Source organism: Pipra filicauda, unplaced genomic scaffold, assembly GCF_003945595.2.
Source record: "Pipra filicauda isolate LSUMZ 115617 unplaced genomic scaffold, ASM394559v2 scaffold141_size4267151_pilon, whole genome shotgun sequence".
Classification (NCBI taxonomy): Eukaryota; Metazoa; Chordata; class Aves; order Passeriformes; family Pipridae; genus Pipra; species Pipra filicauda.
This window is the reverse complement of record NW_024103896.1, coordinates 2827626-2841362: the sequence shown is the minus strand read 5'-3', so window position 1 is coordinate 2841362 and position 13737 is coordinate 2827626. Positions and strand designations below refer to the sequence as shown.

The window sequence follows — 13737 nt, the reverse complement described above, 5'->3', positions numbered from 1 at the left end:
GTTGAAAATCTGCAATAGTGGCAGGGACTGGGGAAAAAATGGTGGTTTTAACATACTCCCTTTTGAGAGCACAAACCAGCTGAATGCAGTCAGATCCAAGAGGCTAACTGGCTTATTGGTTTTCCCTTCTTTGAAATCTGAATTTGAAAGTAGTGTAGGTGATTTTAATTAGGCCCTATACATATTAACTAGAAATCAAATTTGTGTGATTATGAATCCAGTTTTCAATCAGAACATTGTGTTTAAAACATTGAGAAGTACAGATGCAATGTATTCTTCTATTAGAAATGCTAATGATTAGTACAGATTGGGAATTACTGATCACTGAAATCTCTAAGATAGGTGGATATTAGAATAGCCAAAATAGTTAAAAGCACAGTCTTCTGGCATTTTATAGTAGTGTCTCCTAAAAATATTGCTATGTCACCCTCATCCCAAATTAATGCTTCTAAGGCCAGTGATGTAGTGTGCGCACACCTTAAGGTAGCACTGTGATTCATGTTTTAATGATAGTGGCTGCTGGCTGTAACTATGGAATGTATTGTCATGGAAACTACACTTTTCTATATTTACACCAGTGCTGGTTATGCGAGAGACAGTACTTGAAAGAAAATCTGTATAATATATAGCTTAATAACAAGATAGGCAAGCTAGGAATAAACAGATCAAAGATTCAGCAATGTTACAGCTGGTGTTTGTCACCACAGTACGTTTCTAAACAGGCTCAGTTACTGTTTCAGGTGATAACCAGCACAGTGAGTCCAAAAGAAGTGCTGCTGCGATGTCACTTTGGACTCACAGGTCAGACAAACTTAGATTATTGAATAGCTACTGATGGGCATCCACGTAGTGAACTCCCACAGCATATAATGCTCATGTCCAGGCTGATAGAAAAAGAAGTGTGAGTTGAGTGAATAGAGGACACTGGATTGAAAGACCTTATTGTTTGCAAAAAATAAGTCTTCAGAAATGGAACTGGGTTGTAATTCTAACTGCAAAGCAGTTCTATCTGCCACTTCCATCTAGAAACTACTGTAATTTTACTGAATTTGGGCTCTTGTGAGCTGTAAGTTTAAAAATAGAGAGTGAGAAACAATAATCAGAAAACATTATACCAAGTTGAAATTTAACCACACACAAAATTTGGTTAAAAATAAAGTGTATGGTGCAATAGTAGGATCAAAGCTGTTCAAGAAATTGGTTCTTTTATGGTTTTGAACTTTGCAAAGCAAAGGTAAGTTATACTGAAGAAATTCTACTTCAAGTTTAGATATATGCATGCATGCAACACACACGCACATATCTATATTTACATAAGTATAAAATCTTAATAGAAGAGGTTGGCTACGTTAGGGTCTGCAGTCTCAGGCAGCTCTTTTTAAAAATTCTGTACTATTCACCCTCTCTACTGCTTGATCTGGCTGCACACAGAGTCCTCCATTTGCCATTTTCTCTGTTTTGTTTTATAACATATTTCTACTTTGGGTTTATTACAGAAAATTGTTTCAGTTGTGACTTAAGAACTCACTTGCAATTGCCAGGGAGACAAGCTGCTCTCATTTCTTTAGAAAGAGTTTCTAATTTGATGGGCAGAGCTTAGTGAGTCACAGAAAAGCAGGGTCAGGGCATCATGAAACAACTGCTCGGCTTACCTTGCTATCGGCTGTGGAATCATTGAGGACATCACTTTACTTTCTATATCGTAGCCTTTTCATTTTATATTTGTGTGCCTGCCATGACCAAACCTAAAACTGGGATATATATTAATCCAACTTTTGATATAAATAATCCTCTTAAAAAGCACAGCTAGCGATTTGCTCATCCAAGTGCTTTATTATGCATTTTCAGCTAGTGTTGCTTTAACTGAAGGAGCAGCGACAGCTGTAACTGAATCCAAACCAGCGTTATGCTTCCAAACTTCTTTAATTATTGCATTTCTGGAATACAGCAAGGCATTTGCAGGTTGCAGGGCAGTACTACTAGATGGAGTCATTAATTATATTGCCTCAGAGTTTAAAGAGGGTTGAATTTTTAGCTTCATGCTGTAGCATTTTCTCTGTAACTTCATATCTTTATTCAGTGTCTCCTGCAATCCTTCAACCTGTCTATTTGTAAATTTGTGCCTGGAGAAAGCTCTCATGTGGCAAGCCAGGATTGGATAAATGTTGCTTGTATTTCTCTTATTGCATACTCCCAGCATCTGGGATTTTCAGCTTTGAGTACAGTTTGTTTCATGCTGAGATTCATTTTTTGGGGGAAACAAAGGTCATCGCTTCTTCGGAGTTACAACTGATTTGATTCTTTTTCACGGGGAGGCGCTGGGAAGGGAATCCTTACTGGAATGCATATTGATAAAGGCTGAGGATTCTGGCTTCTTAGATAAGTAATTTTTTTTTCTCTTCTCTCCACACTATGACTATGTATTGCAGCAACTCACTGGCTTTTTACCAAATCAGGAGCTGCAGTATTTTTCTTCCGATGGAATAATTTCAGCCCACTTCAGCTAGCATGACAATCTTATGTGATTGTTATGAGTAGGCGTTTACATCCTTTTACATGCTAATACTGCCACACCTGCTAGTCCCCCTCATTTCCATTTCTCTTTTTTTTTCCTTTTTTTTTCTTTTTTTTTTTTTCCCCGATGTGAAAACTAATTTCCCAGTGGAAGGGAAATCCTGAGAATCGTGATCAATGCTGCATCGTTGATTCATCAACAAAGAAGGGGATGGCTGAATGGGACCCAGGTAGAGATTCAAGCAGGCTGCTTCTGACCAGCAAGAGAAAAGCTAGCTGTTGAGCAGCATATGTTACCACTCCATGTGCTGTGTTAGCTACTTGTTTTCAGCCTTCAGTAGGCTGCCACTACTGCAGCACTAAAGGAATGTGCCCTATTGTTAAAAATACTGACTGCTTTACACCAATGATTTGCCACTGCAAAGTTGCATGCACCAACAACACTTTATCGTTGATGTTTGGATGCAAGGTAGGATGTGGTTAATATATTTAAATGCATGCTGTAACTCCTTTGAATATCTGTGCTGTTTAATTTCGTTTCTGACTAGAGATTTCAGTGCAAATTATGATCTGTTGGCTATATATTAGGGCTTACAGCTGGTATGTTTTAAATGTTAGGAAAAAGATCACAAGTAAATCTTTCTTATTTCCCAGGGTTATATGAGTATAGATTTACATAGGAGAATCTAACGGATTATGAAGCATTTGTTTTAGAGTTGATTGTATAGTGAGCTAACAGTGCTAAGATTGCTAAACCACTACTCTGCCATTTGCCTGGCTTTATTGATTTGGATGTGTATACTGTCATTACAAAAACTGAATCCAGCAACATTAAATATATTTTTTTCCATTTATATTGTTGACATGGTTTTTAACCAGAAGAGCAATAGTGAAGTATACAACCCTGCACTTCTCTGTAAGAAAGAAACAAAGTAAGCTCCTGAACCCATTTTTAAGTCTACAGAAATATCTTTTAAGTAAGTGTTTTCTTCTTGGGACTGGACAATCATTTAATTTTTCATTTAAATTTAAATCATAAGGTGGCGCAGTTAGCCAGAGAAGTTTCTTTTCTGGCTGTGTAATGCAATCCCATCCCACTTTTTTTTTAACAAAAGTGCTGGATTGGAGTATATTTTTCCCCATATGCATAATGACTTGATATTTGAGTATAACCAATGTTGTTTTTCATTTTACTGAAATAATTAAAAAGTATGACATGTTTTTAAAACTTATTGGTTTTGGGTAAACAAGTTTGGTTCTTGGATCACTGGATCAATTATAGCGATTTTACCAGGGGCTTACAGATTTTGTCCCAGTCCTTTTCTTTGCTATCCTTAAATACTGGATGATATTAAAACTGTTCCTCTATTTCTAAATAGAGTAGGAAATGAGCAGTTATGTATATATATATATATATATATATATATAAAGAGTGATAGTAATTATTTTAAATCATCTGTGTAACTTTGCTAATCCTCAAAAACCTCTAAGCTACAAAAATCAAATTCTAGTTATAGAGTCCACAAACTAGGGAAGACAATATGATTTTCTGATTTTCTATGTGACAGAGTAACCTAAATAAAATGAAGAAACTTTGTGAAATAGGTTACAGATGACTTAATGCTCCCTAAATGTAGTTCAACTATAAGTTAATGACAGATCATATATTGCTTCATATAATACACTTTAACTCAAACTAGGTTATAGTCAAACATATACAAACTATTTGTCTACATTCTACTTTTCCTCTAACTATGGCCTGCCTCCATCTCTGGTTACTTCAGACTTTCCTGAACTAAAGTTTCTTGTTTCTTCACTTCTGTTTTAAACAGGCAAATATATGTTCTATTAGTGAAAAGGTTATAATTTAATTGCTGTGTCACGATGCTACTAGTGATATAAATAGCATAAAGAGTTTAACAGTTTAGAAGCTTTTTTAATTTGAATTTTTTTATAAGAATGACTTATATTTTTTTTTTTACTTTAACTTTAAAAATTTAAATCCTCTTGTTTTCAAGTGTTAAGTTCTAATTAATAAAGATGAATTGTTAGTCAGAGGGGAAATTAAATGCAAGCCACCCTTCTACAAAGGTAGGCCAGCGGCCTAGGGACTACTATCCAATTTGTATTCCTGCCTGTAAGCGTGATTTTCAAAGGATATTCTTTGATGAACTTAAGTTCTTTCATGATTTTCAGATCCTGTTAGGAGGAAGTAAGAGAATAAAAATCATAAATTTCAAAACTTTTTCCCCTCCTCTTTCTTTAGTGCTTCAGGCTCATTACATTAGTCACAGTCAATGTTTTATCTTCTTGTGGTGTTGTATGAACCACTTCTCAAATGAAAAGTGGATGTGTGGGATAGTGATCATTTTCAGAGAGATGAGAAGAAGAATGAGTGAACTGATTTATCTTGGGCTGGTTCAACACATGTCAGATTACTACCCTTTGATACCATCATCAAGCACGCGTGAGCTACACCAGTATGTGTACAGAATATCACCTCACTTCAAATACCTTTTCCTCATTTCTGTTTTTTCTGCAGCCCGTATCTAAATACATGACTTTTGCTTTGGACAACATAGGGTTATATTTCTAGATTTATGGGTGCAGATCCAAGCAAAAAAGTGTCAATAAGAAGTAAAAAGTGTTTCTTTTTAGGAAATCTTTTAATTACATGGCATGAAGTCATGGATCTAAGCATGAACATAATATTATGACTTCTACTAACATGCGGTTCTTGAACTCAGGAAAGGGAGTAATATCCTGGAGTGGCAGTTTATATTATGGGTGACAGAGGAGAAAATAGGTCCTCAGAATAGGAGAGTTTTAAAGTATAGATAGTGGAGTAGACAACAGAGGAATTCAAAGTACAGGCAAATATCTCCAAGTGTTAAAATAACCAGGTCAGGTTATTAGCTGGCTCCTTCCAAAATGACAGTGCAAGATATAGGAATGCAATATTGCTTACACTCTTGATTTACAGTTTTTAATTTTAATTTTGTGTCAAATACAGACTTCTATTCCTATGGGCACAGAAGTGAGTGAGAGAAATGCACCACATCAGAACCATCGCACCCATTTTTGTCTGTTCTTCATGCAAGAATTTTACAGTCTTCTCACTCCTAACAGGTGGTTCCAGGGAATTAGTGTTCATGTCTTACTACACCATATGTTGCAAAGAAGGCAGTGGAGGAGCCCTCACTGTGCCTGTGAGAAGCTTTCCTTGTCAGCTTGATTTCCTGGAGTTTGATAGTTGACCTTGTCCTGGACTTTTCCTTTCAATGATGTCCAGTTTTATGATCCTTGACCTTGAAATTGCAAATAATTCAGAGCAGTTTAATTTGAAAGACAGGGTAGTGTCTACCTGAAATGCCACAATTGCACTTTAACACACTTGAACACTTTTCCCATTTCTAGTAGGGAAGTACCAGTGTTCCCATCACAGCAGTACAGAGCCGAAGAAGAGAGGGGATAAGCAGGTTTTAAAATATGTACGTCAGGTGCCAGGAGGTGTATTGCAAAACTATCTTGTTGATAATCTTCCAGGATTGTCACATGCATGTATATTCCCTGAGTCCTAGGGATGCTTCACAGCTACCGGACAGATTCATGTCCATACATTGAAGGATGACTTTTGTATGAGATAGATCTACATTCACAGATCTCTTTTAAGAGGAGTACCTAGACATATATCAGATTCTCATTGAAGATGCTGAAACTTAAATGCATGCTAAAATGTCAGTATGTGCTTACTCACTTTGCTGAATTTTTCGTTCAGTATTGCAGAAGATTTATCTCCAGGCTCCTAATATCCTGTTCATTTTGCTCTTATTAAGAGAGCCAGGAAGGGATTTCATATTTCCTAAATTATATTTCAGCCACAATTCTGACTCTCGTATGGAAGTGTTATTCTGTCTTACCTCTTTTACTTCTATGTACTGAAAATAGATATTCAGGAGATTCTACTGAAAGATGAATGACTTCTCTGTTTGTTGACCTTGACCAGCTATTTTGATAAATCCTACTTTCCTTTTGATTTGGGTTTATTTTTATATCTGTCCTAGCATAATTTAATTTTTTTTTAAAGGGGTAAGATATACTTACCTCTCTACCCTGTCCCTTTTTTTTTCCTCCTAGCACTTTTATCTCAACAGGTCCTCCTGCACAATAGCTGGTTTTGGTAGTTTTTTTTCCTACTGTTTCTCAGTTTTAGCTGAAGCAGCCAAATAGTGACATATTCCTCTATCCAAGGTGAGCATGCAAGTATGCACACTTGTTTCTTCAACTGCCAAAACTTCTATGCTTACCATTCATATTCATTATTTTTATCATTATCAAACTACTAGAAAACTACTAGTTTTCTGTACTGATACTATTAGTCTCTTGAACAAACTCTGGTATGTTACATAGTTCTTAACTGAGAATAGTCTCTATATTGTCACAGTCTAGAGCTGGTTATTGTAAGAAGCAGCAATTTGAGATGACTGAAAAGTACTTCAACTAGGCTTGATACACTGCAGTCCCTCTCAAGGCCTTCCATGCTTTAGTTTCTTATGTATCCACATGAATGCAAGCACAATGGATGCAACTAGTTGGAATATTCATTCGAATTTTTTTTACATTAATCCCTCAGCCCTATCCATGTGTCCCGATTTATTTTGCATTACAGAGCAGGCTTGGAGTGTGAAAACAGGATGCCTTTTTGATGAAACTAAGTAGAAAGATTCACTCCAGAAATACATCAAGTATTCTGCAAAAATCTTATGTATATTCAGTTTATAAAAACAGATTAACACTATTTCAAAGTATAATACAAAACATATGTGTGATGATGTGGTTGAGTCCTTCTTACCCGTTCTTCGTTTTGTGGATCCACCCCTGCTGCTTGCAGATGTGGATATAACCTCTGACTGCACTGATGTATTTAATTTCTGATTTTTTGGGGGCCTGAACTGGAGAGATGTAAAACTACCGTATATTCATGATTATGCTGACTTCTGTGATCCATCTACAGAGACCAATATATTGTATAGGGTTCCAGAACCTTTGAAAGAGTTTACTGCCTATTCATAGACAATCAGCAGAGTAAGTCAGCTGGAACATTGCTGCTATTTGCTATGCATAACATCGACAGTGGAACTGAGAAACCTACTTCCACATATTACTCTTGTTAGGCTACTGTGGTGTTAAAATAAAAATACTCAGCAATAGAAGGAGCTACAGAGGAGATGCAGGATTGCCACTGGCAAGAGTCTCTGGGTATGATCACTTGAATCACAGAGGATTTGTATATTAGAGTACAACGCTCAAGGCAGGGAGAGTTTTCTTCTCTGGCATTGCATCTATGCAAGCTAGACATGAGGTGTAAGCCCAAGCAAATTTATCTGACTGTATCTTTTTATTTCTGTTAAGCATTTCCTAACCTCCTACAGTTTAACACTCCTGGTTGAAGAACAACTACAAGCTTGCTCCAGCAGTTCCCACCCGTCATTAATGAGTGTGGGAAAAGAACTAAATATTGTACTCAAAGACCATCAGTCTGAGATCTTCTGAGGCCAAAGTAGCAGGTTATAAGGGACTTTGGGACCTTGCCAAGAACCTTTCCAGTATTAAAAAGTTTATAAAGATGCATCCTACTCTTCAGAACTTCTTGTTCCCCACCAGTGAGCAGCATTGCACTGCTGAGGTACTCTGGTGCCAGAGAGGAGTTGACAGTGACTTTGTAAGTCGATCCTGAGTTTATCTTGAACTCAGTGCGGGTGCTGCAGAATATTACAGGAGACACAGGATGGCAGAAGCCTAAGGAGAGGTAGGAGGCAGCACCGGGAGGGTTCTGGTGCAACAAAAGGATGATGTAAAGTCAGCAGCTTAGGGGTAGGATGAGAAGGCAGTGACCTGGGCAAGGGTACTGAGGAGGCAAGAAGAAAAGGAAGCAATACTTTTAAGGTCTGGCTAAATTGAAAATGTAAAAAGTACTCATATAATGAACTTTCTGAAATTTTAGGCCCATCCCCTCAATCATGCAGGACTTATCCAATCACTGGTTAGGGAATGCAAACAAGCGATACCGTTTTGTCTTATTTGAAGTGAGCTCACTTGCCAGCTGACACCCACTGGCAATGGCTAACATCTGAGGGGGAAATGTCAAGGAATGTTTCAAAAAATATCAAAATCAGATGTTAGAAATATTTCTGTTTGTATGAGAGTACGTCTCATTTTCTGCCACTATCCTGCCCACGAACTCCCTGCATGCTGTGAAGGAGCTGGGTGGCTGGTGGGAGATTCCCTGAGACTGTTCAAATTAAGAAAACAATGCTAAAAGTGGCTTTTTTAATTAAGGTGTTTGGGTTCTTTTTAAAAAAAATTATACACTGAAGGAAAGTTCTGTTGAAGGTGAGATCCTCAGTCCCTACATCATTTTGAATCACTGGCCTTTTTTCCACATTTTGCCAGAGTATCTTCTAGCTGCCATCAGTAGCTGGACACTGGACTGGATGTCTCACAATGCTTGCTACCATAGAATCATAGAATGGCTTCTGTTGGAAGGGATCTTAAAGACTATCTAGTTCCAGCCCTATCTTGTTTTGATGCTTCTGTCATCACAACAAGAATATTCACTGGTAGTGCAGCAGTGGAGTCTGATTTTCACCACTCTAGATTACTTAAAAATCATCTGAAACCAAAGGACACTATGAATACCCTCTGTATTGTACCTGTGAACATATAGCCATAGCTGGAAATGGGTTTCTTTTTTAAGCTAGTAATAAAGAGCTGATGTGGTTCCTAAGCACTGCAATAAAGTTTACCTGTGGAAAAAGTAGGACAGGAGGCACATAGCTAAGGGTTACTGAATGTTTTGAAGAAGTTCAGAGTTTCCTCAGACACTTACTTTTTAAAATATATTTTTCCTTTAAATTATACAAAATAATTACATAAAATGAGGTACTTTCAAATAGAAATGACTTGAAGCACAGCTACTTGAGCTTCTTGATTTTGCAAACTAATTATTGACTAAGAGAGGGCTATATATAGACATTCATCTTAACAGTAAAAGATGTCATAGAAGAGAATGGTGATAAAGAAGTGTTATATAAATATATTTAAGTGATAATAGCAATAGAACTGAAAACTGTCACTGAACAGTTCTCCTGATCTTTGAAAAGGAGCTTTTATGTTTCCAATGTAGCTGTCAGAAATATTCTCATTATTAAAATATATATATTTATTACTTTCACTTTTCTGATTATATTTCATTCATCTTTAAGCATTTGATACTAATAAGCATTAAGGACAGGATTTTTTAAGAGAGCCTAACTGGGGGTTGTGCTGAATGTAATGGAAACCTGAATGAGAAGATTACTGATGGGAATTCCTCTGACTCCCTGTAGAAGTTAATGATCTATAATCCCAGGAGAGATGGCACAGAATGATCTGATGAAGTATTAAGGCTGTTTGTGCTATTCTTTTGAGTCACTTGGCTATTGACTGTACTGAGAATATCATTGAGAGGTAAAAACCTTCACAGAGCTTCAGTGAAGAATTGTACCCATTAGCTACTCAGATGATCCCCACCAAGTTGTACATGGCCAGAAAGCAGGTTTACTGGGAAAATGTCTGATGCTCAGTGGAACAGAAAAGTTTTGGTTTTCATTTTTCTTCAAACTGACATTTCAGAAACCTTGATTCTGAGAATCCTGACACATCACTTTAAGGAGATTTCCTTTAGGAGATGCTGACAGCTATTCAGTGTAATTAAGATGGAATATGCCAAATATGAATGTTCAGAAAGATGTAAGCTGGTGTCAGCACTGAAGTCCACACAATGAATCACCTGGAGGCTCTGTAGTTGTGGCAAATGTGGTACAGAGCCTGTGTCAACACATACTTGCCGGACAAGGAATGTAGACACCTCATTTATTTGGAAGACGTGAGCTCATCCCCTGTGGAAACAGACCTGTAACTGCAGACCTTGGGCCAGCTGCAGAAATTTTAGAATATACCTATATTAGCACTAATAAGTATAGTCAAGTACTCAACTCCCAACATTCAGTGTTACAAAATTGTTAGTTTTGTTCATTAGCTGTGTTTTGGGCTGATCCCAAGCTCTTTCAAGACAATTTGTAGGCATGGCTTGAAGGATTGTTCATTCCAGAAACTCTTTCCAAGAGACAATATGGATGGGACTGCATCAAGCAAGATTACTTGCAACCTATCTTCAAACACCTCCAACCGCTGCCCCTTGCCTTTTTGTGATATTTGGGATCCTGTGACACGCTTCAGTTTCATTAAATAAAAATACTACTTTAGTAGCAACATGGATATGGATATAAGCCTCTCTCAACCACTTGGTCCAGGAACCAAGGATCATGCTAAGAAACATATGTATTTAGCACAGTAGATGTAGTATAAGGTCTCAGTCATGATTCCACATCTTGGACTTTAAAAAAATCTAACAAATAGGACAGAGACCATAACAGCTCTGTCAGGCTTGGTTCTTCTTGACCTGCAACCACCGTACATGTGACAGTCCACCTGGAATGTACCCAAGTATATTGTGTTGGAGATCCAAGCCCAAAACTGCAAGAAACTTGTGTTGAATTCATTCAAAGGCAAGAGACCCCACGTCCAGCACAGACAGGTTACTCCGCCCTTGAATACTTCCCACCATCTTAGCTATATCCATTTACCCTTTACCAGCTACGGATCCTTCATGTAAGAGAGGAGTTTAAATTCAGTAAATTAAAGTGTTTCATAGCTATAAAGGCATTTAAATTAGTAACACAAGCTTGCCTACCACCTTGTAAGACTTCTATGGCTTATAACAATCACCTGTTAACAACATGTTGTTAAACTCTGTTATTCATTGTTTATGAGAAGTATTGTCAGCTGGCTGTGAGATGACTTGGAATTCTTATATATCCCAGGGAAATCCCAGTCTGTGTAAAATATAGTTCCATAACTGGATAATCACCTCCATAAAATATCCCAGAAATAGCCTCTGCCAGAGAGGGTTCTGTGACCTTGATTTAGGACAGGGAATGGGAACTCCGTATTTCTATTTCTGGCTCTCACATAGAATTCCTGTTGTGGAATTTTCTGAGGAAAACGGTACCTTGCATCTCTTTCTAGAAAATCAAGTTGATAATACCTGTCTCAGAGGAATATTGGGAATTAATAGTTATTGTATATAAACAGCACTGAAATTAAATGAACAGTGTAAGTACAATGCACAATTGGTTTAAAGGATCAACATAAAGCCATGGTTAGGCAAAGATAGGGGAGGATATAAGTGAAAATAGAATGACATTAGTGAGAATCAGAGCATTTCCTCCTCCTCCTTTTTTTCTGTCCATCCCTCTTCCCACAGTATTTATTTCAGGTATACCTTGAAATACTATTATTCATCCTTTTTTTAAAAAGTTCTTCCTCTAGGTCCGAGCTTTAACATCCCTTTTTTGTTTGTGGTTTTTGTTTGTTTGTTTGTTTTTATTATTATTATTTGTTTGTTTGGTTGGGGGTTTTGTTGTTGGTTTGTTGTTTTTTTTCACTAGCAAATAGTTGTAGATGAATTGCAAGTCCCTGAAAAAAATGGGTTTGAAAAGAAAGTGGTGACAGGTTCTTATCTCCACCCATCCAAGTGGTGCTACTATCACCTAATTTATTATACAAAATTACTGAAGGGGAGGAGCAATTTCAAGAACTCTGGTTATTTGAGTTTTTGTTTTGTAAAGATTATTTAAAAATAGTCATAGGATACATGAGAAAGGAAGCTGACAAGCAGATGAACCTTACCTGTTGTAAGGAGGCAAATTAGTAACTGCATCACGCAAATCTTGTGAGTGTTCAGGAATTGTGGTTAGGTTGATTGCTAGGAGGGACATTCAGCCCAGTTCAGAGGGCCATATGGCTCTCAAACTACACATTAAATACCAGATTCTGCAGCCTACAATAAATTAAGCAAAGCATGGTACAGTCCTGTCAAATCCAAGACACATCAATCTGCAGAGCTGTGAGGGAAGGTCTTTTAGATGTTCTTGTAACAGTGTTTTGCATTGTACCTCTAAAATAAATTTAAACTTTTCCTACTCATTACATTCCCTTGCTGTGTTAGTATTTGCCCTTGGATTCCTGGTCCTTAGCATAAGAAAGATAATAAATTAGCTTGTAGGAACTAATCACTTGATAGCATAAGAAAGCATATGAAATTTTTGCACTGGCAAAGTTAACTGAGGACTAACATTCCAAACGCAGTAGTTTGGGATATAAAATAACCAGGACAATATGTTTTCATAAGATAAAGTTTGGTGATACATTTGGAAACATGTATTCCTTCCCAGAACAATTAAGAAAACTCAGGGGAGGAGGCGAGAGCAGAGGAGGGAGAAGAAGATGACCTAGAAAATGCACTTGCGGGTCTAATTTTGTGTGTATGTACGTATTACAGAGGAGACTCTTGCACCTCCTCCCTTAAAGCCCTGGTGTTTTGCGCTCTTTTCTATATGCATCAACCCCCACGTGAGTTCCAGACATGCAGATCTTTAATTTTCCAGCATTAAGGGCATGTCTTTTCAGTGTCTTGAAGATCACAGCCCTGTAAAGGTGTTGGAAGCGAGCAGAGAGAGGGAATAGAGACTTTGTGAATTCAGGGGATGGCAAGATCTGGTTATAAATAAGTAGGTTTTGTATTGAAAGTGTTATTGTTGCAGGGCCTTCACGCTTGCTTCCTCAGGTCAGGTGCAGCTCACAGAGCTGGGACTTGAACCTCAGGCTATTGCATCATGTGCTGAAGCCAGCTTCCTAAAACAGAGGTTTAATTTGCTGTCTACAATTGCCTAATCTGAATGGAACTGATGTATAAAACTCTTACTGATGCTGGATTGCAATGCTTTTTTACAGAGCATTAGCAACTACTACTTTCCTGTGTAATTGGAATAAAAACATTCAGTGTGCTGAGCCAGAGAAACGGAGATGCTCTCAAAGTAATCCACATTCTGCGTGCAAACACCAGCTGTTTCTTGACTATTTTTATTCACCAGGAGGGACAGCATAGGGCTCCATGAGTTAATAAAGTTTCAGTTATTAGATGAGAGTTAGTTGTCCTGTAGTCTGATGATTTTTCTTCCACTGTCTTCAGTTACTCATAAAAGAAAGAAGCCCCGATAGGAATGGGTCAGCTCACATTATAAGAATGCATACAAAGTAATCACAGAATCATAGAAATGT

The 13737-nt window shown here is 37.5% G+C and overlaps 1 protein-coding gene across 16 annotated transcripts in view; it reads left to right on the top strand.

Annotated features, from left to right (window-relative positions):
- Positions 1-13737, top strand: part of DLG2 (discs large MAGUK scaffold protein 2) — a 995087-nt gene that overhangs the window by 367247 nt on the left and 614103 nt on the right. The window contains exon 1 of one of the 16 annotated variants that reach the window (XM_027712486.2): positions 2238-2983. The exons of 13 other annotated variants lie outside the window; for them this stretch is intronic. In XM_027712486.2, the coding sequence (XP_027568287.1) occupies positions 2882-2983 (102 nt within the window). In that variant the 5' untranslated portion in view covers positions 2238-2881. Of the gene's footprint in view, positions 1-2237; positions 2984-13737 lie in introns of those variants that run through there. 2 more of the 16 variants (XM_027712490.2, XM_027712494.2) reach the window with 2 other exon arrangements.